Source organism: Myotis daubentonii, chromosome 13 (assembly GCF_963259705.1).
Source record: "Myotis daubentonii chromosome 13, mMyoDau2.1, whole genome shotgun sequence".
NCBI lineage: Eukaryota > Metazoa > Chordata > Mammalia > Chiroptera > Vespertilionidae > Myotis > Myotis daubentonii.
Window position 1 is genome coordinate 4,756,233 of NC_081852.1, and position 27,109 is coordinate 4,783,341.

At 62.2% G+C, this 27,109-nt stretch overlaps 1 protein-coding gene across 7 annotated transcripts in view; it reads left to right on the forward strand.

The window, feature by feature from the left end:
- Nucleotides 1–27,109, forward strand: part of LDB3 (LIM domain binding 3) — a 57,452-nt gene that overhangs the window by 3,569 nt on the left and 26,774 nt on the right. For 2 of the 7 annotated variants that reach the window (XM_059662044.1, XM_059662040.1), the window contains exons 3-8: nt 5,126–5,277; nt 5,708–5,783; nt 10,736–10,758; nt 11,729–11,932; nt 16,447–16,616; nt 17,071–17,107. In XM_059662044.1, coding sequence (XP_059518027.1) covers nt 5,126–5,277; nt 5,708–5,783; nt 10,736–10,758; nt 11,729–11,932; nt 16,447–16,616; nt 17,071–17,107 — 662 coding nt within the window. Of the gene's footprint in view, nt 1–5,125; nt 5,278–5,707; nt 5,784–6,974; nt 7,283–10,735; nt 10,759–11,728; nt 11,933–13,969; nt 13,985–16,446; nt 16,617–17,070; nt 17,108–22,896; nt 23,567–27,109 lie in introns of those variants that run through there. The other 5 variants (XM_059662039.1, XM_059662041.1, XM_059662043.1 and 2 more) reach the window with 4 other exon arrangements.

Here is a 27,109-nt window from a genome sequence, read left to right on the forward strand (position 1 = left end):
CCCACCCAGGAGCAAACTGGAGAGCCCACAGGCCCTCCACGAGAATTCGTCTTAGCGGCCCTCAGCAGGCCCTCCCTGGCAGACCTCCCTGCCCTGTGATGCCCGAAGGCAGTGGGCACAAGGCTGGCTGGGGTCCTAGAGACCAGAACCTCCAAGGCCCTGGGCCGATTTCATGGACTGCCCCAGGCTCCAGGGCGGCGGCAGCAAGCGTGAGGAGGCCCCTGGGCCCTGCTGGGTGGCCCTCCAGGCTGGGAGAGCTCTGTCCCTCTCTACACAGGCCCCTCCTGTCCAGGGCAGAGTCTATCGTTGCAAAGGCCCCTAGGACCACGCCTCCCCTCTCCCCAGGAGGCGTCTTAAGAGGGTTGGAGGGTCTTTGCCGTGTCCCAGTACTCTGCAGGCCTGCGGGCGGGATGTGGCCCCGGGAGCATTCTGCAGGTGACCTCCCGGACACAGACGGAGCTGTGGGCCTGGACTGAAGAAGGAGAGCTCTCGAGAGACCCTCGGAGGGCCAGGGAAGGGGATGGTGTGGTCAGCTGGAGAGGAACCAGGGACCCCTGGCTTTTGGGCACAGGGAGGTCATTGTCCTGTGTGGAGTGTAGGGGCCAGAGCGAGATGGCTGGTGTGAGCCGCTGGGAGGTGGCGGAGGCAGGGCCTGCTGTCCCTTCTTGAGGAAGCCTGAGGTGAGGAGGGAGGGGAACGTGCCAGGAGGCGCTGGAGCATGTCAGACAGTGGGGAGAGACTTTATCTTTAGACTATTTTCTTAGAGCAGTTTCAGGTTCACAGTAAAATTGAGGGGAACGTACAGAGATTTTCTGTCACCCCCCTCCCCCGCCCCTGCGTATGCACAGCCTTCCATTGTCAGCCTCTCCCACCGGAGTGGTGCAGTTGTTACAGCTGATGAGCCTACATGGACACATCCTCATCACCGGTTCATTAGGGCTCACTCCTGTTGCTATACATTCTGTGGTTTTGGACAAATGTTCGATGACATGCGTTTACCATCCAGTGTACGGTGTTTTCCCTGCCCTAGAACCCTCTGTGCAAGGAGACGCTTTTTAAGCTTAGATAAGACTCTGCCTTGCTTATTGGCCAGGCTGGGGTTGGAAGTGGGGCCATGGGGAGACAGACGTTTCCAGTAGGAGGGTGGGGGATGGAGCAAGGCCCCAGGGGAGTCCAGATGGGACTCTAAGAGCGTGGCAGGCAGTAATCTAATCGCACAATGTTAGATGCACTTAGGGCTCCACGGGAAATCCCCCGGGAAGGGTGGGGAGGAGATGCTGGAAGCGACACCATCCCAACATCCACCGGCTGCCCTCGCTCCCCCCTCCCCGCCCCCCCGCACCCCTCCCATCACCCTGACGTGGACAAATCTGGAGGGGGAGGCAGACAGGGCCTGTCTGCTTTTGAGCACGGGGAGAGATGGCTGGGGACTTCCTCGGGGAGCGCAGCTGCCCTCCAGCTGCCCTCCGCTGCCAGCGGCCTGGGAACTGAGGAGATAGGAGCCAGTGGCATGGGTGCCCCTGAGCCGCACCGGCGCCTTGCTTCCCCTGCAGCCTGGACAGAGCATCTCTCCCCGGCCGGCCAGTGCGAGGCCCTCCAGGGGCGGCATGTGGCTGAGGCTGCTCAGCCAGGGAAGCCCTGTGCACCCCACTCTGCCGGCTCTGGCTCTCGTTCTGGAGCCAGGGATGCAGCCTCCCAGCCCCGCCCCTGGGAAGCTCCCTCAGCTCCGTGCCCGCCTTACACAATTCCCTGTTAACAGTGCAATGCTCGCCGTCCCAGGACCAGGATGTCCTCTCCACACGCACAGAGCACGGGGCTGGCACTGCAACCTCGGGTCTGGCTCAGACCAAAGTCCATGCCCGTCCCTTCACTTCCTCCCCACGGGCTCCTGCAGGTGGCGGGCCACAGCTGCTCGCTGGCATCGTTAGCCCTGTGCCCCTCTGGGCCCCTGAAGACCCGGCTCAGCAGGTGGAAGGACTCCTGGTGGCAACGTTGGCCCCAGGCACTTTGAGCCCATCTGCGGGAACCTGTGAGCCGAGACGCAGGCCCGGAGCTCTGCCAGGACTGGTTCCCAGCTGGTGACAGGAGAGGCGGAAAGTGCAGTGGGATGAAGCAACGATTACAAAGAGCCCTTCAAATGCTTACGAGGAGAAAAACTAAAGAAAAGAAAACCCCCGAGGACTTGGCTGCTTTGGGTCCTTCCTGGGGTGAGGAAAGCAGAGAGGGATAGAGTCCAACAACAGACCCATGTGTGTCTTATGCCTGGACCGCACCCTTCACGGCGCGGGGCTCCGGGCAAGAGCCCAGGGTGCCCCACCCTTCTGTGGGCCCACCTCTCCTGCGGTGGGGAGGGATGTGATGACCCTTGGGCCCAGCTGGAGATCCCAGCCTGCACCCGCCTCTCTGTGGAAAGCTGGCAGAACTGAAGAGCACTCGCTGCAGGAGGGTGGCAGCCAGGGTCCTGGACCTGCTCAGTGGCCAAAGGCCAGGCAGTTGAGCCAGGATGGGCAGACACAGGTGCAGGGAGAGAGGTGCCAGGGGCAGAGGAGCCTGGTCCTGACCAGGCCTCAGGGAGGCCGAGCTCTACCCTGGGGACAAGGACCACCCATGGGTACCTGAGGCTGGCGGGAGCAAGGCAGGGCCTGGCAAGGGGAAGTTTGGTGTGAGCCAGCCCGTGCCCAGAGGGGCTCCAAGCGCAGGACATTCCAGATTCCCCACCCCCACCCCCACCCCCTTCCTGAGCCGATCTGGCCCAGCCCCTCTTGGATGTCATTCTGGTGTCCTTGCTCACACTGTCAGCCACCATGTTCCGGACATGGCTCTGGGCCTGTCTGGCAGTTATCACTTCTGTAGGCAGCAGGCCTGCCCTGCTGTCTGGGGTCTGTGTGGACAGCACCCCCTCACCCGGGAGCTCCCTGCCGCAGGCTGATGGGCCTTCTCTGTGGTTCCTTAGAAGCATTTGGGGAGCCCTGGTGTGGGGGAGTGGGCTGGGGGGCCCTGCGGGCAGTCCGCGGGAGGGCAGTGGCCTGCTCACTTCATCCCAGTGGGAGCCCGGGGCTGTGCCTTCTCTGGCGAAGCTGGCCTGGTGGGTGGAGGGAGGGACCGGCACGTGGAGCAGCAAGTTGAGTGACATGTCACCGTCGATGAGAGCCTTGGTGGTGGGTATTTGGGTGTTCAGAGTAAGTCTGTTCCACTTTTGTAGACAATGTCTATATAAGACGCTGGGAGAGCACAGGCCGGAAGAAGCCAGGAGGAGGGGGCGGCTCCTGCCTCAGGAGTCCCTTCTCAGCCTGCGGTGTTTTGTGTTCCTTTGCTGTTGCTTTTGGGCCCTGTTTAGCGCCTGTGTTGGTGGAGGCTCCTGGGCCTGGGCCGGCAGGAGGGTGGTGTGAAGTGAGAGGCGGGCCGAGCGGTAGCTCAGAAGTCCTGGGGAGCAGGCTGGACTGCAGGCCCACTGCCAACTGCTTCCTGGGTTCCTTTCTTTCCTGTCCTCATGGTCTCAGCAGACCCAGGGCAGGAGGCAGCTCTGGGCAGAGGTGGCTGTGCAAGCAGTTAGCACTCTTGCTGTGGTCACGGCATCATCCGCTCGGTTCAGGCGCCCTGCCGAGCGCACCTGGGCACAGGCTGGCGGGCAGTGGCCGCAGGGCTCTGGCTTAGGGGAGAGTCCTGCCGGGCCAAAGCCCTGTGAGGCTTGACACCCAAGGACAGGCGACTGTCCCCGCGTCCTCTCTGGCTCTGTCTAAGATGGTCCGGACACCCTGGCCAGAAAAGAACGTCTGCCGGCATCAGGAGCCGGCCTCAGGAGCCGGCCTCGTCCCTGGGCCCAGCCAGCACGGTGGGGCCATGTGCCCAGAGAACCAGGAAGGCTGGCTGGTGGACAGTTGGGGAGGCAAAGCCAGGCTCCTCTTCCCAGCACCACTCAGGGTGGGGCCTGCCTGGCCTTCCACACGTTGCGGTCACTCCAGTGATGCACAGCGCCACCTGGCGTGTCCTCAGGCGTCTCAGGCGTCTTTAGAGGTGGGGCTTCATCACATTCCCCGGAATGTCCCCGCAGCGGCCACCAAACTATTTCAGGTGATGTCACGAGGCCTCCAGAGTCTCCCGTGATGGCCCTGCTGGCAGGGTCTCCACAGCCCCAGGCGCTGTGGCGGGAGCCAGGTGTGTAGAGCGGGGCACTGCCCATGATGTCAGTGGGGTCGGAGCCAGAGTCCCACGTAATGTTCCTGGGGTGTGGCCTCCTGGCATTGTGTGGGATGCTCCAGGTGGTGCAGGCCTGGCATTCTGTGATGCGGGGGTGGGGGGGCAGACTCTAACATTCTGTGTTGTCATTAGGGTGCAGGGTTAGGGAACTGGCCCCCTAACCCTGGCCCCCACCACCACACCTCCCCTTCGGGCAGGATGAAGCCAGCCTCAGAGCACCAAGCCCTGCCCCGTGTGCCAGCCTGCTCACCCGGCAGGGTTGACAGCGCCCAGCCTGCTGGGCTCCCTCGCATGGCAGCTCTAGGCACTCACACGAGGATGCTCTGTGAGGGGCATTCATCCTACCTGTGACCTGGCAGCATCTCTGTGGTGATGCTGAGCCTGCTCCTGCCTATCGCCTCCCTCCCGGAGCTGGGAGGTGCTTCGTGGGTTCTCAGGTGCAGGTGGTGCAATAAGCAAACTGGTGTCGCAAGAGCCCGTGTAGCCCAATGGCTCGGCACAGGGAAAGTTCATTTCTCACTCATGCAGCATCCAGTGCAGCGCGCTGTGGTCATTTCTCCTCCAAGTGCAGCCCCAGGGCTCAGGTCTCTTCTGCTAGTAGCTCAGCTGTCCTCTGGGTCCTCTGCATGCAGTCAGCCGGCGAGAAGAGAGAGTGCAGGGTGCAGGGTACGAGGCCGACTGCTGGGGACAGGCTGGGGGGGCGTGCACCACTTCCCTCCACATCCACCAGCCACACGCAGACACAGGCACTAGGAGATGTGGTGGCTGTGTGCCAGCAGGAGGGATCGGCTGGGGATCCGCGGTGCCAGCCACAGTGTAAGACAAAATGGCAGGCCTCTACCCATGACTCCAGGTGACGCTTCCCCGAAGCCTGAGCCAACCTCAGGCCCACCCTCCTGATGCTCATCCCACATCTGCGCCCTCTCAGATCACACCAGGCAGCAAGGCGGCACAGTCCCAGCTCAGCCAGGGGGACCTCGTGGTAGCCATCGACGGCGTGAACACAGACACCATGACCCACCTGGAGGCCCAGAACAAGATCAAGTCCGCCAGCTACAACCTGAGCCTCACCCTGCAGAAGTAGGTGGAGCCCTCCAGACGGGGAGGCTGGGGGTGGGCCCAGCCCTGTGCCCAGGGTCTCGTAGGGCAGCTGGGCCAGAGGAGGACCAGGCCCAAGTCATCATCAAGCACCTCCACGTCTGTGCTTCACTAGACAGACGAGGCTGGGAGGGTGGGTCTGGTGCTGCCAGGCGTGGGCCGTCAGGCCTGGAAGCCAGCCTCCCTGCTTTCTCTCCTCCAGGCAGCCCCCCAAGGCCCCAGCAGAGGCCCGTGGCTGCCCAGTGCCCAAGGCCATGCTTTTCCACCCTGGTTAGACGAGCGATTTCCTGGAGCCACCCGCCTGCCAGTGGGCAGTGGGTCTCAGGCTCTCTGCCCGGCCTCCATGGCTCTCCGCGGAGCTCCTGGCCCAGGCGTGACTGTCTTCACGTGGCCTCATTTCTGGTTTCTCCAGGTCGAAGCGACCCATTCCCATCTCCACGGCAGCGCCCCCGATCCAGTCTCCTCTGCCAGTGATCCCCCACCAGAAGGTAGGTGCTGACTTGGTGGCCGACTCCACTCCCAGACGCGGCTCCTGGGGTGCAGTCCCATGGCAAGGGGTCAGTCCTGCCCCCCCACTGCCCACCGTCGCTGACCCTGGGGAGGGGGCCGGCCCTGGGAGAGGAGAGCCTGCCTGGGTGCCACCTGCCAGGGCCTCATGGCTAGGCCCACGTGCCAGCAGCTCAGGCCGCGTCCTCACAGCCGGGGGCACAGTGTCCAGGGCTCTGACCCTCCCCTTCCTGAAGCCGGGGACAGGGGACTGTGGCAGGAGAGCTGGAGGCCCAGCTTGAGCGGGCATCCTGGAGGAGCCCTGGGTGTGGAGGGGCCTGGGTTTTTTCCTCCGATCTAGGCTTTCTTCCTCTGATTTCCATTCCTCCTCCCAACTGCATAGCCATTGAGCCCAGCCCCAAATGCTAGTGGTGACCAGGAGGCAGGAGAGAAGGTGGAGCCCTGGCCACAGACCTCGCCCTGTGACCCAGGCTCCTTCCCAGCTTCCTCTAAGCAGCTCAGCCCTGTGGCCCCAGGCCTGGGAGGTCCACCCCACCTCCCCTCCCGGCATGACCTTATGCTGACCCCTGTTTCTTCAGTGAGGCAGAGTGGGCACGGGACAGGATGAGGGGAGAGGAAGGCTGACGGGCTTGGAGGGTGGCAGATGGGACATAGGCAGAGGCTGCTCAGGGGAAGTTGCAGAGGTGAGCCCAGGGGCCAAATGTCAGCCCCTGTTTCCTCTGTTTCCCCTCCTGCACCTCCGCTCTGCCTGCCCACTGCCAGCTGGGCCTTCACTGGCCATGTGGGGGCATCAGTGGGGTCAGAACAGGAGGCTGGGCTCTGCCCACCAGGGTCCTTACTCAGGAGAAGGAGAAGGATAAGCAGACATGGAGTGGAGTTGGGTGCCCCCACCCACCCACAGTCCCTTGCTCCAGCCTCCTCTACCCGGCAGGCAGGTGGCTTGGCTCGGCTTGGCTTTCTGTCCAGGGGGTGCCAGCCCTGGGCCAGAGCTTTGTGCCCCCTGCTCTTCCTGACAAACGCCCTCTTCCAGGTGCGCCGTCTGCCCCTGAGCCCAGAGCAGCAGCTGCGCGGCCGGCACTAACCCTCTGTTTCAGGTGCACACAGAAGCGCGGGATGTGTGGCCTCTCACTGCTCTCTTCTCTCTCCCCTGCATGGCGGCCACCCTGTGCCAGGACCCTGCTCTGGACACCAACCCCGAGGTGCGGGCCGGCCCGGGCACGGAGGTCAGGCAGGCCTTAGGCGCCTCCTTCTCCCACCTGGAGGCCTCTGACCCTGGTCCTCCTCAGGGCAGCCCGGGGGCCAAGACCGGCTCGGAGGGAGCCCTGCACTCGCTCAGCCCGAAAGCGCCCCAGGGCGCGAGCCAGCCCAGGCAGTATAACAACCCCATTGGCCTGTACTCGGCGCAGACGCTGAGGGAGATGGCTCAGCTGTATCAGATGAGCCTCCGAGGAAAGGCCTCAGGTGCTGGACTCCCAGGAGGGTAGGTAACGGGCACAGCTCTCCAAGGTGGTCCGGGGCCACCTGGGTCCTCAGTGCTCAGACAGCCTGGTCAGGTGATCAGAGTGAGGAGCTGGCCTCCATCGCCAGCCCCAACCCCAGGAGGACCTGCAGGCTGAGAGTGGGAGCAGCTGCTGCTGGCGTCGGCGTGGGCCACGCTCATTGCTTTGCACAACTACCTGGGGGACGGGTTGGAATTGCAGAGGGAAAAACAGACTTGGGGAGAGTTAAGTCAAAGTCCAGCTGTCCAGCAACTAAATGGCCGAGCTGGGCTTGAATGCAAGAGACTCTGACACCCAAAACTGTCACACACACACACACACACACACACACACACACACACACATCCAGGACAGGACAAAGCCTGCTGCCCCCAGGAGCTCCAGGGCAGGGGACAGGCTCATCTTCACCCTTCCGGGAGCCTGGAGGCAGGGGCAAGGAGGAATTAGAGAGGTGGGAAGGCAGCTCTCTAAGGCTAACTGGTCTGGGAAGGCTGCCTGGAGGGGGAAGTATCTCAGCTGGGTTCAGAGAGACTTGGCAGCGGTGTGAAGGGGGTGGGCTTGCAGTACTGACCCTGCTGGGGTGGGGCTGCAAGGAAGCAGGACCCCAAGGAGAAGGGGGCTGTGCATAATAGCAGCCCACCCTACCTGCTGAGGTCTGACTGGTAGGACCCTGTGAGCACAGGAATTAAAAACCCAGAGCCAGCACGGGGGTCGAGGGGTTGGGTGGTGGGGGGGGGCGGGCGTGTGGAAGGAGCCTCAAGCAGAGCCTGCGGCAGTCCCTGAGTGCTTCCTGCTTGTTAACCTCATTCTAATTCTCCGTGGCCCTGCAGTCGGCCTAGTTCTCCCTAATAATTGTGTGCTCGGAGCAGAGCAGGCTGAGTGGAGGCGTGTGGTCCAGTGGTTAGGAGGGCAGCTGGGAGGACTGAGGGCGACAGCCCCCACAGCGCTGAGCTCTGTTCTGGCGGCTCAGTACGTACTACCCGCCACTCCCTGGGGGTGCACAGCTGGTCGCTACTCCCCCAGAAAACCCCCTCCCCTTGGCCCCAGCTCTCTCAGATCCTGAGTGAAGCTGGCCTCGGCACTTCCCTGGGCGAGGTGGCAGAGCCATATACCCCTGGCTCTTTCCCCAGCAGCTTCTGCCAGAAAACTCCAGCAACACAGCATAGAAATGGCCCCTCCTCTGCCCTGGAGGGGCTGGTACTCTTCTTGGTCCCCGGCCCGCATGAGGCCCGCCGTACTGAGCCTCAGTCTGGTCGGGGCCCTACAACAGCAAGCACTTCTCTCTTAGCACCTTCAGAGACAGCATCATCCCCGCCCCTCCCCCCCCGCCCCCCCCCCCAGACGCCCAGAGAGAGTGAGTCATTCGCCCCAGGTCACACAGCTAACTGAGTGGCAGGTAGGACTGGCACCTGGGTCGACTTGACTCCTCCCCTGCATGGCCACAGAGACCCACCTACCTGTCCCGGGAAGTCAAGGCCAGCCCCACCCCCTTTCCCCATGACTCCCAAGGTGCCCTCCTCTGGGCACAGGGACTTCTGGGAACCTGACAAGTACTACAGTATAACTTGGCACCACTCAGAGCACCAGAGGCCCGCGTGTCCTCCAAGGGGAGCGGCTGGGGAGGGAGCGCTTCCTCCAGAGGAAGGCCAGCGCTGCTGCCTGGCAGGGCCACAGGCAGGGCCACAGGCAGGGCCACAGGCAGGGCGGAGCCTGCGAGCTGCCAGCCTGGGCAGCCTCTGCTGGGCCGAGGCGCGGCCTTCCTAAGTGTCCAGGTGCTCCGAGTCCGCCCTCTGGACACGGAGGCCGCCCAAGGCTCTCCTCTCGGTGTTCCGTTCAGTCTGCACAGCCGTCTGTGCGGCAGGCGCTGCCACCTCCCTTTCACGACGGAGGAGGCGGAGGCAGGTGACTTGCCCAGTCAGTGCTGGGAAGAGGCGGGGCCAAGATTTGGACTCTGTCCAGCCTGGCTTTCAAAGGAAGTTCCTTCCCCAACTCTCTCTCTCCTTCTCTCTCTCTGAGCAGTTTGCAGTGTGTTTTCCTGGCAACGTCTATCCTGGGAGGCGTGAGAAGACGAATGGGGTACAGGGACGGTGGGCCTGAGCATCCCTGCACCCCTTCTTGTTCTCTCTGGGGCTGGACTGGAGGCAGTGTCCGCCAGGCCACCCTGCTGTGAGGGTCTTTCAGCTCTGGGGCCTCTGAGTTACGTCTGCTGCAGGCCTCCCAGCCCCCGGGTCCGCAGGCGGGAGCTAAGCAGGGGGCAGGAATCAATGCCCAAGAAGGAGCTGGCTGCCCAGGCAGGGCAGAGGCAGCCCCAGAGGTCAAGGCTGCCCTTTGCAGGGGGCACACTGGTCAGGGCAAGAGCTGACCCTGCAGCTGTCAGCACTGGCCAAAGATGGAGAGGGGATGGGAGCTCTGTGCTGGCCTCTCCTAATATAGCGCCACTGGCAGCTATTTTGAGACTGGGAGGACAGAGGACATTTTATCAGCTCTGACACATGGGCTTGAGGCTGAGCAGGGCCCTGGCTCTGCCTGGATCCCCAGGGTCTGGGCCAAAGGATGAGCAGAGCCAGGCCAGCTGGGGCCCAGGCTCCCCTGTCAGAGCCCACCGTGGTCACATCTGAGACGCTGGCAGAGTTTGGGGCAAGGAGGCTACATGCACTCTTCCGCCCTCACCCCCCCTCCCCCCCCCAGGCCTCAGATAGCGGCAGGATCTGCTGGAGCAAGGAATCTGTGCTCAAAGGGATGAATGCAGGCAATGCTCCCCCAAGGAGAGGGTGCTCCGGAGGCTCACTCGGAGGAGAGGGCCGAGGGCCTCTGTGGTACCCGAGACGGGCTGCCTGCCTGAGGCTTTCCTGCCATCAGCCTTGGAGCCAGACTTCTGAGCCTCCTTGCTCCTCGTCCTGCCTGTTGCCCATCCAGGGCCTGTAGGAGCCGTCACTGGAGCCCGCACAGACCCCCACCCCTGTGCCCAGGAGGAGTGGCCACGGCTGCCTGCCCCTCCCCTGAGAGGGAGGGCAGGTCCCTGGGGCTGTGGGTCTGCCCCACCTCACATACACCCTAGCACCATGCAACTCCTGCCCGGGGAGCAGAGCTCCCAGAGCCCCCACTGTACAAGGGCACGTCCAAAGCTGCTGTCTGGCCAGGAGGTGCCTGGACCTTGGCAGTGGCAGCTAAGGGTCTCCGCCAGGCTGTGTGGGGACTGCATGTACATGTGCCCTTAAAGATGGACCAGAACCCTTCTTGGCAAAGCTTTGGGTACTAGAGACCCACCGAGGAAAGCCGCTGTGGGACTCAGCTCTGCACCGCTCTCGGCACTCTCTGCGGCTCTGCCCCGCCGTGGGCCCTGGCCCTGGCCCTGGCCCTGGCCCTGGCCCTGGCCGAGCCTCCTGGCCCAGCCTCCCTGACAGCCCTCTTCCCTGCTCTTTCTCTCCTCCCAGGTGATAGCCAACTCTCCAGCCAAGTTAGTATCGAAGGAAAGCATGCGTGTGCTCTTGCGTGCATATCCCAGCATGCGTCGGTCTGGACCACGTGTGCCTGTGCCAGCATGTGTCCGTGTGTGTGCATGCGTGCGAGGGGGTGCATTTGTCTCGAGTGCGCCTGCATGTGTGAAGCCGCGAGTGTGGAGGGAAGCGCAGGGAGGGGTGCTAGGGCCCGGCCTGACGCCCTGCGTGCAGTTCTCCATCTCCGGCAGCTGCCCAAGGCCAGCAGGCGGCTCTGGGCGGCGGGGGAGCGCCGCCTGACCTGGGTTCTTCCTGAGCCTGAAGATCTCTGTCCTGGTGGGACCCTCAGCGGGCTGCCCCTGGCCTCGTGTTTGCCTGGGGAGCACCTGCCTGTCGAGGGGAGAGCCCTGTTGGGTAGACTGGTGGCCACACAGCCGGCGGGACATGAGGGGGCCTGAGCAGAGCCCTGCTCTGAGGAAGAAGCTCGCCCAAGCATCCGGAGGAGCAGAACGCAGGCCACCAGGGGGCGGCTGGCAGGATGAGGTCCGCGGCAGAGGAACGAGGCCACCGTCTCCATGGTTGCCCAGCGGGGCTGCTCTTCGCCTTTGGCCGTCCTGGACTCTGCTTGGGCTGCTGCTGCCTGGCCCCGTGGCCCAGCGCCTGTGCCACACTCCCAAGTCCCCTCTCCCCAACCCATTTTGTCTCTGCTTCCCGGCTGGTGTGGTGAGAGCTTCCAACGCCTGGCGCCCCCTGCTGGCCCTGGGCGGTGGCTCGCCTGAGCGGGGACCTCCAGGGATGGGGGAAGGCAGATGGGCAAGAACAGCCTCTGCAGAGGGCTCTGGGGAGGTGTGAGGATTTCCGGCCCGACCCGGGATCAGACTTTGGGTGGTCTCTCTTGACACCTCCACAGCCCGCCCTGGATGGCCCAGGTAACTCCACCTGTCGCCCTTCTCTCCTCCCCCCTCCCCCCTGCACCCCTGCTCCCCCTAGTGCGGACTACCAGGAGCGCTTCAACCCCAATGCCCTGAAGGACTCGGCCCTGTCCACCCACAAGCCCATCGAGGTGAAGGGGCTGGGCGGCAAGGCCACCATCATCCACGCACAGTACAACACGCCCATCAGCATGTACTCCCAGGACGCCATCATGGACGCCATTGCTGGGCAGGCCCAGGCCCAGGGCAGTGACTTCAGTGGGTAAGCGCCCTCCCTCCGCAGTGGCTCACGGCTCCCGCGAGGCTGAGGGTGCCAGGCTGCCGGCACCCACAGAGACCTTAGGCATCAAGACAGCTCTCCTCCTTGGCCTTGGCTTCCCGGCACAGTCCAGGGGCCCAGCACAGGGTGTCCTCTCCTCAGAACTAATCTCTGGGCCAGCTGTAGGAGAAGGGAGAAACGCAGAGTATGGCGACTCCCCCACATGCTGCCACAGCCTCTGCCTTTCCCGGGCCCCGGGGGGCTGGGTTGGGAAGAGACCTCTGGGATCTCGTTACCCTGAGTCACACTCTCGTTCTGGATACCCCGGTCTTCCCTCACCCAGCCTTTCTGTGGAGGGAAGTTGCTGCATGCTTCCAGAGATGAGAGCGATTCCAGTGTGTGACTGGCTCCTTGTGTAGGAAGGGCTGTGGAGCCCGGAGCCCCAGGCTGGGCTCCCGCTCCGCCTGCCTGCCCCGGGCAGCCTGACCCCAGGTCCGAGGGACTGAGGGCATCGGGGTCCCTGGAATTTGCCTGTTCTCCACTTGAGGGCTAAATAGGGAAGAGTTGGCTGAAAATCATTTGTGGATGAAACTGCTAATAGTGCAAACATTCATGGGGACCTCTTCCTCTTTTGTAAAAAAAAATATTTTTATTGATTTCAGAGAGGAAGGGAGAGGGACAGAGAGAGACATTAATGATGAGAAAGGATCATTGATCAGCTGCCTCCTGCACACCCCTACTGGGGATCGAGCCTGCAACTCCAGCATGTGCCCTTGACTGGGAATTGAACCGTGACCTCCTGGTTCACAGGTCGAGGCTTAACCACTAAGCCACACTGGCTGGGTGGGACCTCTTCCTCTTTTTGTGTTTCTGTCTGTCTCCCTTAGTTTCTCTTTCTCTTCCTTTTTCTGTGTGTGCTTCTGCCTCTCTCATTCTCTGTTCTCTGCCTCTCTCTGTCTTTCTCTTGTCTCACACGCGCGCACTCACAGAGCGACTGTTTTCTGCTGGGGAATGACATGAGTGCTGATTTTCAGAGCTGACTGACTATCTCTTTGGCCAACATCGTATCCCTGACTCAGTATCCCCAGCAACTCAAGGCAAAAAAAAGTCTTAAAATGATGTACTTGTTTTCTGAAACTAAGAAAAACAAATGTTGTAAGAGGGATCAAGGGGTTAAAAGGTCCCAGAAAACTCCAATAGTGTTTGACCTTTGCAGAAGCCACTGTGCTCTGAGTGCAGGCTTCGGGGCAGAGAGGGGGCCGGCCACGGAGGCGGTGCTTCCTGGGGCCACCAGCGGGCGGAAGCTGCTCGCCCTGGAGCTGTGGGTCTCAAGCTGGCCTGGCTCAGGCAGAACTCTAGACAGTGTTGATTTCATTCCTTGGCTCAAAGCTGAAACCATGACAATGCAATTTTAAAAGCACAACCTTTATCTCATGTGAACCAGAAAAAAGCTGCCTGGCTAAGCCGAAGAGACAACAGGGATTTCCTGCTCACACTCGTTTGCCCCCCGAACGTGGCAGGTGTGTCCTTGGTGTGCTCCTAAGGGTGGCCACCGTCGCCAAGGGCAAGCTCAGCAGCAGATAATGGAAGAACGGCTCTGCAAAAGAACTTGACTTTCTGCGCTTGGGAAAAGGATGCTATTGTTTGGTCTTTTTAACATCATGCACCGTTAACCTTATCTGGTCTTCTGGAAGGACTGTTCCCATCTCCCTGCTACCTCTCCCAGCCCCACCCTGCCCTGCCCTGCCCTGTGTGCCTGGGAAGCACCATGCACGCCCCTCCTCCTAACGCAGCCCTGCGGGGCTGGTGCGCGTGGTAAGAGCTGCCCTTGGCCCGGTGCCTAAGGTGCTCCGTTTCTGCTGTGAATTTCCATGATGCCTTCCTCACTGACAGTTTTCTTTTTGTCTCTCTCTTCCTCCTTTATCATTCCCACTCCCATAACTCATTTCTGATCCCAACCCTGCTCCCCTGTGTGTGCGCCGCCCCTGCCATCCCCTGATGGACACACACTCACTGCTGGGCTTTACCTCTGCTTGGCAGGGCGTCGCCACTGGCGTAAGTAGACCCCAGTGTCTGTTCCGTCGTCCGTCTGTCTGGTTGTGGGGCGGTGTGTGGGTTTGGTGGGCTGTGCCTGAGGACAGTGCCTCTGTCTGTGTTCTCCTCACGCCTACCTCACAGCCACATGACATGCCCTGCGGCCTGCACAGGCTTGTCTTTGAGGGTTTGCCCCGAATAATGTCACTATGGACACAGATGAGAGTTAAAAGCACTCATGCCGGCCCCAGGCTGGGGTCTCTGTGTTCTCCTTGCCATGCTTCGCGGGGCTCCCCCGGCCTTTTCTGTCTGCGCTGGGAGATTGTAGACCTGCCGTTCAGCATCCACACAGGCCATTACTCAGGGCAGAGGGTGGTAAGGGGGCCTCTTAGAGGCCCCTCCTCAGACCCCAGAACCTGGACCTGAAGGAGCCAGCGCTTGCCAAGACCACCCAAGGGGGCCAACGATGAGCCAGGCTTGAGGGCAGTGTGAGTGGGGTCAATGCCCCAGGGTGACCCTAACTTGCGGTCTCTGGAGTGTTTTTGGTGGCAAGAAGGTCGGGCTGGGAGGGGCTCCAGAGAACAGCCTCAGACCCAGGGTCCCAGGACGTGGGGCCTGTTCTGCTCTCTGCGTCTATTGTTCAGAGTGCCCTCGCGGGCTCCCGGCTCTGCTGCAGGCTCGCCAGTCTCCGCGCAGGTGGTAGGAAGGGGCGGAGGACGGAAGCCCCAGCGACACGTTCCCAGCAGCCTGGAGCCCTGGGAGCTCAGGGAGGACGGGGAGCACCTCAGGGCACGTTCTGGGGAGACTGCAGCAAAGGCGCCGGCTGCTTCGGCTGCTTCCGGGCACAGATTTCAGTGCGGGCAGGCTCACAGGAGAGGCCTGGCTGGGTCTGCACTCCGGCCCACAGCACAGTCCACACTTCCTCCCGGCAGAACAGGGCGCCCTGATTGTGCCTTCCCATCGCCCGCCTCACCAAAGACAGTAGGCCCAGCCTCTGCTTTGAGACCCTTGGGACATCTGCCTGTGCTGGAAATGGCACCCCCAGCGAGACCCCACCCTCCTCTGTTCCTGGTCCGAAGGGCTCCTCCCTGCCTGGACCCCGAGGGATTCACTGGTCTTCCCCATGGACCCCAAGCTGTAGCTCCCTGGCCAGGGCACAGCCTTCAGGCAAGGAGGCAGCTCCGCCCGTCTCTGCCTCCTGTTGTCACCTGTCTTTACCTGCAGCTGTAGCCCACCCTGACCCAGACACAGGGTGCCAAGCCCAGAGGCTCATGGGAGACAAGATCAGTGCTGGAGGGCTCCTTGCCCAGAGGGTAGAAGATGTGGGAACTGAGGAGGCCCTGGGGGTGCAGGGAGAGGCAGCCTGAGAGGCAGGCGGGGGGTGCCGACAGGGCCGGTGTCTGGGCTGGGCCTTTTCTAGGCATAGAGCGTCTGGGGTGTCTGAGGCCCAGTGCACAGAAGTGGCCTTCCAAGCCCTGTCACTGTGAGTCTGCCGGACAGGACACTGGGCTGGGAGCCGGGAAGCCTGGCCCTGACTCTGTTGGGGCCCCTACACGCTGTAACTGGGAGCTGGTCTTCTGGTCTCGCTGGAGCTGTTTCAGCATCAGCACGTGCCTGGCTGGGCCGCTGGCCGGGGAGGCAGGCATCAGTGCTGTGAGCTCCCCCTGAGTCACGCAGGCTGGGCAGGGTGAGTGGGCACCCAGAAAGCTTTGGATCTACCCTGCCCTGCAGTCTGGGAGGCACTGAACCCAAGCGGCTCTGGGGGCCCTTTTGGCTCCGATATAGGATTAATTTATCCAACTACATTTTGAGCACCTACTATGTGCCAGGTCCTGGGAGTCTAAGGCAAGGGAAGGCCACCAGGTCCCCCTCAATAGGCTGGGGCAGACTAGGAACCCTCCTGCAGCTCCACTCCCAGCACCCCCAGGGCAGAGCCTGCTATCTGCAGGTGATACCCCCCACATGGCCTCGTTGCTGTGTTTCTCATCCCCACCCCACCCCACCCTATTGTGCCTGCCTGTGTGTAGCCAAGTCACAGCCTTCAGTCCTCTCCTAAGGCGGTCATGGCACTGGGGTGACGGTCCCGATTGGCCTGTCCTCACTTAGCCCCAAACTCAGGGCCTGCTCAGGGCGCTGGAAATTACTTCTAGAAGATGTCTCCTGCCTCCTATCTCCTTAAAGGTGGGATGTCCTCAGGTCTGTGCCTGCAGCTTGCAAGTGGGGGTGGGGGGGGTGCTGGCTGGAGGACCTGCGCCTCCTGACCCTCTGTGAGAGGAATCACTGTCTAATTGTGACCACCCTGAGCACTGAGCACCCAGCTGACCCCTGCCCCAGGCTCTCAGATGGCAGTGGGGAAAGGGCATGGTGGGTTCAGACAAGTAGGGGCCACCGCGGGGGGTGCCCGGGAGTCAGTGTGGGGGAGGGGAGGAGGTAGGGAGCAGGCTCCAGCCCAGCCCTCGCCCACCGGTCGCTCTGCATTGCAGGAGCCTTCCCGTTAAAGACCTCGCTGTGGACAGCGCCTCTCCCGTGTACCAGGCTGTGATTAAGAACCAGAACAAGCCGGAAGATGAGGCTGATGAGTGGGCCCGCCGCTCCTCCAACCTTCAGTCTCGTTCCTTCCGCATCCTGGCCCAGATGACAGGAACTGAGTACAGTGAGTGGGGCTGGGGGCAGGCAGAAAGGGGAGGTGCTGCGGGGCCACGAGGGTCCTGGGTCCCACTCCGCAGTCCACAGAAGCCAGGGAGTCGAGCCCCTGACCCCCTAACCCCTGAAGCTGAGCTGGCCTTGAGATGAACAGCGACCCTTGGAGCCCTTCTGGGCCCTGGGGCAGGCAAGTGACAGAGCCTTCTGCTCAGCGCCCTGACCCAACAATGGGCAGCAGGCTTGCATGGTGTTTCCAGGCAAAATGACTGCCCAGAGCTGCCCACGCCTCTGACCACTCGCACCCAGCTGCCCTCTGCCCAGCACACAGCCTTTCCCTTCCTAGTTTATAGGCTGGGAGAGGTCCTGTCCAGTCCTGGGTAGGGACTCAGTGTCCTCAGAGCTCTGGTAGCTTTTCTCTCTTGTGCTCCCGATTTTCCTGCTGACCAGCAACTTTCTACCCACAGTGCAAGACCCTGATGAAGAAGCTTTGCGAAGGTCAAGGTAAGCGCCTGGACTCAGGCTCTGTGGCCTTGCCCCTCCTAATCCCACCCCTCCCGGCAGCCCCCAGGTCACATGACATATGGAAGGCACCTCTCACGTTCATGTATTTGGAAACACCTGGCCCCTAAGGGGCTTCAGCAGATGCAGGGGCCTTTGCCCAGGTCAGTGAGGTGGGTGCCTGCAGCTGCGTCTCCGTCCCCTGGGCCCAGGCGTGAGGACTTGGGCTCTCCTGGCCTGTCCAGGGCCGGGGGCAGGGCTGCTTTGGCCTTTGCTAGGCTGTTGAGAACGAGGGCATCTCTCCCTGTGGGGCACCGAGCCAGCTGCCGTGCCTGCACACCCTGTGAGTCTGGAGGCTAGGCGCAGGAAGCAGGCACCAGGAGGGCTGTGCTGGGCATGGGCGCTGAGCCCTGGGCTCACTTGTCCAGACCGTGAGGGATCAGTTCTGTAAATTGCTCAAAATACAGCAGCTGCTGTAAGGAAGGACAAGCCCTGGCCATGAGGAGGAGCTTGTGCAGGACTAGGTGTCTCAAGGTCAAGATATGGTTCTGAAACACTGGCAGGTCTGAGGCCACAGCCACTAACCTGCCGCCTGTGGCCTGTCAGGTGCTCATGGACCATGGCGTGAGGGGGCACACTGCCCAGGCACCCACTGGAACCCACTAGGGTCTTCCATGATGGGCATCGAGCCCAGTGTGACTGTGCTGTACTGTACTTTGGATGCAAATGTCACCTGCATGTTCTTCCTGAGAGAATCCGCCCTGGAAGTGCACCCTGCGTGGCTTCTGTGGGAGGCTGGCACTCAGAGCCGCCTCCCGCTCTGGGCCAAGCTTTCTGTCCTCGCTAACCTGCTGGCGTGGCCACGGGGTGTGCGGGCGTGGAACTGGGCCGCTGGAGTTGGTGTGGACTTGCTTTCTGAACCGGTTGCTGCTGCTCCGAATGCTCCCACTCTTTGGCTGGGCTTCCGGGCCTAAAGGTCCCTCTAGGCTGCTGACACAGCGTGCAGCTCCCAAGGCGGGTCCCGCCTGTCAGTGCCTGCGACGTGCCATCTGCGCCTGGAATGAGATGATGTTTGATTTAGCTCAAGAGTTAGTATCCAGCTGTATTTTTTAATTTTTTATTTATTGGGTTGAGGCGCGGGGGGTGAGGGGGTGGATGTTGTTCCACTTACTTAAATGCATTCATCTGTTGATTCTTGTATGTGCCCTGACTGGGGATTGAACCCACAACCTTGGCGTATGGGGATGATGCTCAAACCAGCTGAGCGACCCGGCCAGGACCAGTATCCAGCTGTTTTAAGTGTGACTGAGCTGTCAGCTCACCGTGTCCTATGTCCCTGCTCCTGTGTGCTGTTTCTGTTCGTCCCACCTCCCCTTTGAAGCCACCCACATACGAGTAGATGCGGGCGCTTAGCCTTACCTGAGACTTGATAAGCGCTTCACAGCACCCCGCCCCCCCAAACACACACACACAAAACAAACAGCTTTAAAGTCCCAGGTTCCTTCCAACAAGAAGCTGGCAGGGGGCCTGCTCTCCCTCCCATGAGGCAGCCCTGCCTCTGGCCCCTGCCCCCTCTGGTGTACTTCTGGCCACTCGCCGCTCCTCCCGCAGGCCACTCTCTGCTTGTACCGCATTAACTGGACGCCGCTCAGGAGGCAGGAGGGCACAGGTGGCGGCAGATTACAGGAACTCCTGTCTTTTGTCTTTCCCTGGGATATTTTTAGACACTGAGAAGTTATTGAGTGAGGAGACACAAAAGGCAGTATTTAGGGTGGCCCCCGGCCTCATTGTTGGCCCCATCCTGGCTTTCAGGAGCACCTGCTAAAGCTGGTCCTGCCTGGTTCTGTAGACAGCCTGCTCAGCCCCAGCAGCAGGCAGGCACCTCCCTGCAGGCGGGCAGGGCCGGGCGCCCAGCGCCTCTGGGAGAGCAGCACCAACGGGAGCCGAACCTCTAACCTCAGAGAAGTTGCCAGCCTCTCTGGGACCGTAGGAGGCAGGTCCCTGCGAGGCGGCCCTGATGGGGCTTCATCCAGGCAGGGCCGGAATTGCGAGGAATTGGGATTCCTCTGGCGTAGAGATCCCTGTGTGTAGAGATCCCTGGTCCCCACCTGGTGGCACAACTATCCCCAAGTCTCTGTGCTCACCTAATGCTCCGTGTAAAGGGCCTTCCTCGCCAAGGCCCCCAGGTGAAGGAGTCAGGCTGATTGTAGTGATGAGCTCACAGGAGGTGAAGGGGAGGGTTGCCTTGCACACCCCTCCGCAAGCAATGTGACCTCCCCAATCCCTTCTCCAAGCCCATTCAGGGTTCCTTTTCCTCTCCTCGCCTGGCCCTCCCAACAGCCCAGGACTCCAAAGTGTCCTCCCTCCCCACAGGGTCCTCCCTCCCTGGGAGCATTCAGCTCCTCCGTGCACACCCGGCCCACTCCGGTGCCACCTGGCTCAGGGCCCTCGCTCAAAGGGAGTCCCCGTGAGGAGCAGTGGGCAGCTATCGGCCACGAAATTACCTGCATTTTGTGGACATGTTGGTCCTTGGTGCTCTGCCAGCCTAGCACGTTTGAAAGCCACAGCTGGAGAGACCAGGACAGCCTCGATGTCCCCTGAGCAGCCCTTATGGGTGTCTGGGACCTCTCTCCCTTCCTTCCTCCCTCCCCTCTCCTTTTCCTTCTCTCCCCACTCGTGTCTGGCTGCCTGTGGATTTCCAAACGGCTGCAACCAGAACAGGCTCCCTAGACTCAGGTGCTCCCTGGCTCCCTGCGCTGTGCCTGAGCTGATGCAGCGGCCGCAGGCCTGGCTGGTCAGAGTGGCTGGCTGGGCAGTGTGGCTGGCTGGGCAGTGCGGCTGGCTGGGCAGGGCGGCTGGCTGGGCAGGGCGGCTGGCTGGGCAGAGTGGCTGGCTGGGCAGTTCAGCTAGCTGGGCAGTGGAGCTGGCTGGGCAGTGTGGCTGGCTGGGCAGTGCGGCTAGCTGGGCAGGGCGGCTGGCTGGGCAGTGTGGCTGGCTAGACAGGGCGGCTGGCTGGGCAGGGCGGCTGGCTGGGCAGTGGATCTGGCTGGGCAGGGCAGCTGGCTGTGCAGTGCGGCTGGCTGAGCAGGGCGGCTGGCTGGGCAATGTGGCTAGCTGGGCAGTGGAGCTGGCTGGGCAGTGGAGCTGGCTGGGCAGGGCGGCTGGCTGGGCAGTGTGGCTGGCTGGGCAGGGCGGCTGGCTGGGCAGGGCGGCTGGCTGGTCAGAGTGGCTGGCTGGGCAGTGTGGCTGGCTGGGCAGGGCGGCTGGCTGGGCAGGGCGGCTGGCTAGACAGGGCGGCTGGCTGGGCAGGGCGGCTGGCTGGGCAGTGGATCTGGCTGGGCAGGGCGGCTGGCTGGGCAGGGCGGCTGGCTGGGCAGTGGATCTGGCTGGGCAGGGCGGCTGGCTGGGCAGGGCGGCTGGCTAGACAGGGCGGCTGGCTGGGCAGTTCAACTAGCTGGGCAGTGGAGCTGGCTGGGCAGTGTGGCTGGCTGGGCAGTGCGGCTAGCTGGGCAGGGCGGCTGGCTGGGCAGTGTGGCTGGCTAGACAGGGCGGCTGGCTGGGCAGGGCGGCTGGCTGGGCAGTGGATCTGGCTGGGCAGGGCAGCTGGCTGTGCAGTGCGGCTGGCTGAGCAGGGCGGCTGGCTGGGCAATGTGGCTAGCTGGGCAGTGGAGCTGGCTGGGCAGTGGAGCTGGCTGGGCAGGGCGGCTGGCTGGGCAGTGGAGCCAGCTGGGCAGGGTGTCTGGCTGGGCAGTGCGGCTGTCTGTGCAGTGCGGCTGGCTGGGCAGTGTGGCTGGCTGGGCAGTGCGGCTGGCTGGGCAGGGCCGCTGGCTGTGCTGTGGCTGCGGCCTGGGTGGCTCTCCGGGTAGTCTCTGGTGCTGTTGGCAGGCTGTGTGGCCTGGCGGCGGGGCCTCTGCCCATGCTGTCTTACCCCTTCCCTTGACCTCGGAGAGGCTGGCGTGTGGAGGGCATCCAATGCTGAGTCTCCAGGTGTCTCAGGCCATTCACGATGTCTCTGGGCCTAGGCTCCTCTTGGCATTAGGGTGTTTTCACATATGTTAGCAGTGGGCCCCTCTGTCCAGCAGAATCTTACAGAGACCAAATACGCAGGACTCAAGGTGTGGGGCGTCCACCAGGTAACGCCGATAGGGGCAGGTGCCAAGTGTAAATGTGGGGACATGGGACTGTTACACGGAGACATGTAAGACGAGCGTCCTCTGGTTTTTAAAGACCTAACACTGACCTTCCTGATTTTTATAGTTGCAATTCACTTATTGAGCCATTTGTTTTGAGATAATTGCAGATTGACATGTAGTTGTAGGAAATAATACAGAGAGCACCCTTTACCCCAATGGTAATGGCACAGCTGGGTGTGGCCGCTGGCGGTCGGGTGCAGAACCCTTCCACCCCAAGCCTTCCCTGCTGTTGCCTTTTTATCGCGACACCACCTCCCTAGCACACCCCCTCCCCACCCTGTGGCACGGCAACCACTAAGCGGTGATCTTTTCTCCATTTCTATAACTTTGTCATTTCGAGAATGTTGTGTAAGTGGGATCATAAAGCCTCCGGCCTGTGGGACTGGATTCTCTGTTGGCCTAATTCACTCCCTCTCCTCATACACATCTCTTCTCCCACCCCCTCCCCCAGAGCCTCTGGATTCCGGACTCTTCCCAGCCCCCGGCCAGTGTCTCTCCCGAGGAAGCACCCGCTCTCACTTTTCACTCGAGGGTTCCTCTGCTTCTTGGCAGCTAAGACCTGCCTTCAAACCAACACCGTCGCCCTCTCAAAGCCCTCCCGCAACTGCCCGATCCACCTGCCGCGGCTCCTCGTGCCCTCCTCGCATTTCCCCGTGCCCACTGAGCACACCTAGGGCTCGCTCGTGTCTTTTTGTTGCTGAGTAGTAGTCCATGGTCTGGGTGAGCAGTTCCATGTGGCTGACTGTGACCCTGGGCCACCAGGTGCGCCTCTGGCCTGAGGGCGTGAGAGGCCCTTGCAGCTCAGGCAGGGGTCAGGATTCCGGCATCCATGTCAATGGCCTTTCCCAGAGTCTCCTCCCCTCCATTTCTGTGTTTCTGGCTGTTCCTTACCTAGTTTTCTTGTGCCCTCAGCCGAGGGGCTGTGGGCTGAGCCCAGAGCCCTGCTGGTGGGAAGTGGAGGAAGTCCTGGCCCTGTATGTGTGCCGGCAGTCTTGTGAGTACGTGTGCACGTGTGTGCTGGCGTGCTCAGGCCCGGAAGGGCAGGGCCAGGCATGGTGTCGGAAGGCTTCTCTCTGGGGACAGGCAAGGGTTGGCAGAGAGTGGGCAGCACAGCGAGGTGCAGGCCTGCTCGCCCAGCCTCATCACAGGGACAGGTGTTTCTCCTTCTTCATGCCCAGTGAGGGCTCTGGGGCCAGGAGAGGCCCCTGCCTATGTGTTCAGCCTCGCGATCCCACAGCCAAAGCAGCCCTGCCAGGCCTCACCACGAGGCCACGCTGTCCTCAGGCCTCCAGCCAGGCTTCTCCATGCCGCCCACTCACTCGGGTCCAGGCTTCAGTCCCTCCAAACTGGTCCTTGGGACTCTGGTCTTGACCCAAACCAGGCCTGGCCGTGTAGAAAGTTCCCAGGGAAGGCAAAGTCTCTCCGAGCCAAACCCCCGCTCCCATGACCCCTGCCCACCCCCCACCCCCAGACAAGAGACTGGCGGACACATCCCCTAACCCCTTTCTTTCCCTTTTCTCTCTTCTCTCTGTTTCTCTGTCTCTGGGTCTGTGTCTGTCTGTCTCTTTCTCTCTCTTTCTCTCTCTCTCTCTGCCACAGGGAAAGGTTTGAAACGGAACGTAACAGCCCACGTTTTGCCAAATTGCGCAACTGGCACCATGGCCTTTCAGCCCAAATCCTTAACGTTAAAAGCTAAAAGACTGCCTGGAGCCCCCGCCTGCCACTCCCCCCACAGATCTGGCGTGTGAGCCCCACGGCGATGCTTGAATATGTAGAGCTGTGCTGGCACCTTCGTAGTCAGGGCGGCACTGCACCCACGCACCCCCTCAGTGCAACCCTCACCGCCCCAGACAGCCCGTGCCTCCCCTTCCCCGCCCAGGGCGGTACCCAGGGCCGTAGCCATAGTTCAGAGAGGATGTGATGGGGTTTGCTGGCCTAACACCCCAGAACCAAGGGAGACAGCTCGCCCCTAGTGGATTCCCTGCCACCCTCAGTGGCTGGGAGAGTAGCCCTGCCCAGTGCTGTCTGGGAGGAGTCGCCCACAGAGCAGGGTCCTGGGAGGAGGCGACTCCCTGCCCCATTCCCTCCCTTGCTGCCTCTGAGCTGGAGCCCTGGAGGAGGGGGAGCCTAGGTAGAGGCGGCAGGCCCTCCGCCTGTGGTGAGGCTGGCATGTGCTCTCCCTCTGTGCCAGGTGTGCTAGCTGCCCAGCCCTCTCTCCAGTACAGATATGCATGCTCATTCTGAAATAAAGAGGATTTGAAATAACAAACCAGCCTCGGTCCTGCTGTGCTGTGTGCATCCTCCAGAGGCCCAGGTCTGAGCCAGGGAGGGACAGGCGCCCCAGGGGCTCTGCCCTCCGCCGGTTTCCCCCACAAGGGCCCTGTCTGGGCTGTGAGCTCAGGCCAGAGAATGCACGTGGGAGTCTGTGCTGTGCCAGGTGGGCAGCCCTAGGGTCCCCCAGGGCAGTGTATATTGGTGGGTGCACAGAGGCCGCCCCCCCCCCCCCCCCGGCTAGCTGTAGCCAGGCAGGCACTGCCCCTGCTTGGCCCTGTGCCGGGGACAGGGAGGGCTCAGGAGGGCACGCCTGCACTAAGGGGCAGGGCACAGGGGAGAGGAGGTGGAAAATGTGCCCGGTGGAGTCCTGCTGGGTCAGGGAGGTGCGGAGGACCTCCAGCTGGCCTGCTGGCCCCACCCACCCACCTGGGGCTGTCCTCATCCAGAGCATTTGGGAAGGGCCAGGCTGGCGGGCTCACCTCCTTCCCACCCTTCTGTCAACCCATCAGCCTGGTTCCTGAAAGCAAAACCACTGGCTGAGAACATGACACCAACTGCACTTAGCAAACAGAGGCGGACGCCAAGGCCCCCATCAGGACGCCCCTGCCACCGTGCCAGGATTGGCCAGAGCCTTGCTCCGCTCCTGCCGCCTGGGCACAGGCTTACTCTCTGCCTCCAAGGATCTTGGCAATCCCATCAGGAAGGGCTGGCCAGGGCGGCTGCTCTATCCCGCCCACATCCCAGACGCTCTCAAACCCCTGCCAGCGGCTCCATTTGGGCCTCCTATCTCTTCCCATTTCTAGCCTCTGTTCTGGGCCAGGCAGGGCCAGCGTGCTGAGGGATCAGCCAGGAGATGGAGCGTGCTCCTGCCTGCACCGAGGCGTCCTGGAGCGCACACACATGTTTAGCTGAGGCCCCAGGGGTTTGCTGGGGTTGTGGGGCTGGGGGCTGCCAGAGAGAGGCCCAGGCAGTGAGTGTCCTGGGCTGACAGAGGACCCGAGCCTGTCAGAACTGGTGGCCTCACATTTCCCTGTCCTGACCCCGGGGTGTGGAAGCCCTCCTGGTGCTCTGGAAGGTTCCCAGGGAGGCCCACCAGCCCCTGCAGGCAGCCCTCTGTGCAGGGCTGTCCTCACACAGCAGCCCGTGTACGCCTGGCTGCTGTGGGTGCCAGAGAAACGAGAAAGCGCTGATGTGGCTGTGGCTGACCATGAGGCAAGGTTGCTGACGTGAGGTCTAGAGACAGGGCGAGCCCCTCGACTGGGTGTCAGAGCAGGCTCCCTGGGAGAAGGGGCTGGGCCCTGGTCCTCAAGAGCAGTTAGGATCGCTGTGTAGGTAGGCACGGCTGGACGAGGAGGAGAAGGGGTGTCCCTGAACCCCGAGTTAGCCACGGTGGCTGGGGTAGAGGCCGTGCAGAGGGCGTTTGGTCAGGAGTGGTCGGAGTGGAGTGAGGGCTGTGGGATTTTGACTGTGCCTGGAGCTAGTGAATGTCGCCGGGTGCTGCGGCCTGTGGGGAACGCGAGCCCGATCTCGAGGGTGCCATTTGCACAGACTGCAGTGTCCACGGGCCCTGGAGGTGACCGTGCGGAGTGACGTGGTCAGGGCGCCCCGAGCCACAGCCAGTCTTCAGGCTGCAAGATGAAATGCTGACCAGGCGGATGGCAGCGTGAACACTTTAGCCTGACTGGGTTCTGTAATCCAGTCAGTAGAGATGTTCATGTTCCATTCTCTGAACTAATACAATGAGCACTGTCACCCCGACAATAGCACCCCAGCACCATCAACCACAACACCTCCACCTCACCAGCAGCTCAGCCTGAGCCCAGCAACCACAGAGCCCAAGCCCAGCACCTCCCCAATCCGTCCATAATGTCCTTCCGTACCTAATACCCTTGGCATCAGGAAGAGCATCAACCAAAGGCCAGCACCACAGAGCAGGCATAGGTTGGCGTGTTCCCCCTTGATGCCAGCTGGGTCGAGGGACGAGATGGGCCAAGGGGCCCGGGGCCAGCCTGCCTCTCCTCTCGCCACACCCCCTCCTGAAGCCTTGAGTAGTTGAGTACAGTTGGTTTGGTTTGGTTCTTGTTAGATATTTGAAGTGAATTATGACCAGGGCAAGAGGCAGGTAGACTCCTACGCCTGGCTGGGTGATTGCGTGGCTTTCCTCGCAGTTGGGGCCACGTAAGTGCTCTGCTTGCTCCCTGGGACACCTTCCTCGGCGTTTGGGGCTAATGAAACTTCGGGCAGGAAACAGCCCGGACAAGACCCTGGGCACATGCTGCCCCTCTCCTGGGGCCTGCTGCTTGGCATCTGCAGACAGTGCTGCTCGGTAGGATGCCACTCGTAGGCCCCAGCGGCGGCCTGTCCCTGGCCCTGGCCCTGCGGTAGAGCATGGACTCTCCTGGGGCCCACCTCGCCCCTGGAGCCCAGAGGTCGTTTGGAGCTATGCCTGGGACACACCACGTAAGCTGGTCTGACTAGCAATTGGAGTGAAGGGGACAAAATCATTGTTCAGTTTGTCTGTACAGTCCTGTCTCCCCCAGAAATCGTCATCCCTCCTGTCCTGGCAGCGGCCTCAGCTCCCAGAAGCCCCTGGAAGCTTGGGCCAGGGTCAGGGAGAAGCAGACAGGGAAGCTGGGTGTTCTCTGAGGCCCGGCGTCCCCAGGCCTCGCGGCCCACGGCGTGAGGAGGGCCTGGCGGCTGGCTGGGCAGTATGGCTCCAGGAACTGCAGCTGCTTCCCAGAGAAGCTGTGGGCAGCCAGGTTCCTCCATGAGGGCGGGGCCGGCATGCCGCAGGCCCCAGCAGGGCTGTCCGAGGCCTCCTTTCTGAACTAAAGCTGGCGGGGGGGGGGGGGGGGGGTGGCTGGTCAGGACATGGCCCTTGCCCTGGTCCGTCGGGGTTCGCTCCCTCCTGTGGGAGGCATTCTCCAGCCCGCTCCCCAGCCTCTCCAGGGCTCCGTGGCTCCCTCCGCCCACCCTACACCTCACTGGGGGAGGAGAGCAGTTCAGTGATGCCTGGTAAACAGCTCGTGGCCTCTGCCCTGGGACAGACTGGGCAGCGCCTGGCTACTCCCAGAGCAGTCCTCGGACCAGCGTCACCTGGGGCCCCACCCAACCTCCCGAATCAGAAGCTGCATTTGAGCAAGATCTCCAGGCCATTCACTGCATGTTCGACCTGCGGCGGCAGGAGTGAGGCAGCGGGCAGCGGGGAGGGTTTACCAGCGGTGCCGGCCTCTGGAACCAGGCTCCTCTCCTGGAAGATGAGGGTCTTGATACCAATGGCCCAGCAGGTGGAGGGGATCAGAGGAGTGATGCTCACCACCCCCTGCCCTCGGGTCAGCACAGCTGGTGCATGGCAAACCCACTCCCCACCCTGTCCAATAGGAGAGTGCCTTTTGTGGGGAAGGACCCTACTTGCCTGACTCAAAGAAGTGTCTTCCTCCCTCCCTGAGGGACTTGGGGTACTGGGGGAGGCTTCAAGCCCAAGTGTCCCTCCGCCAGATCCTGCCGTCACTACCTGTTCCGGGAGCTTGAAATCTGT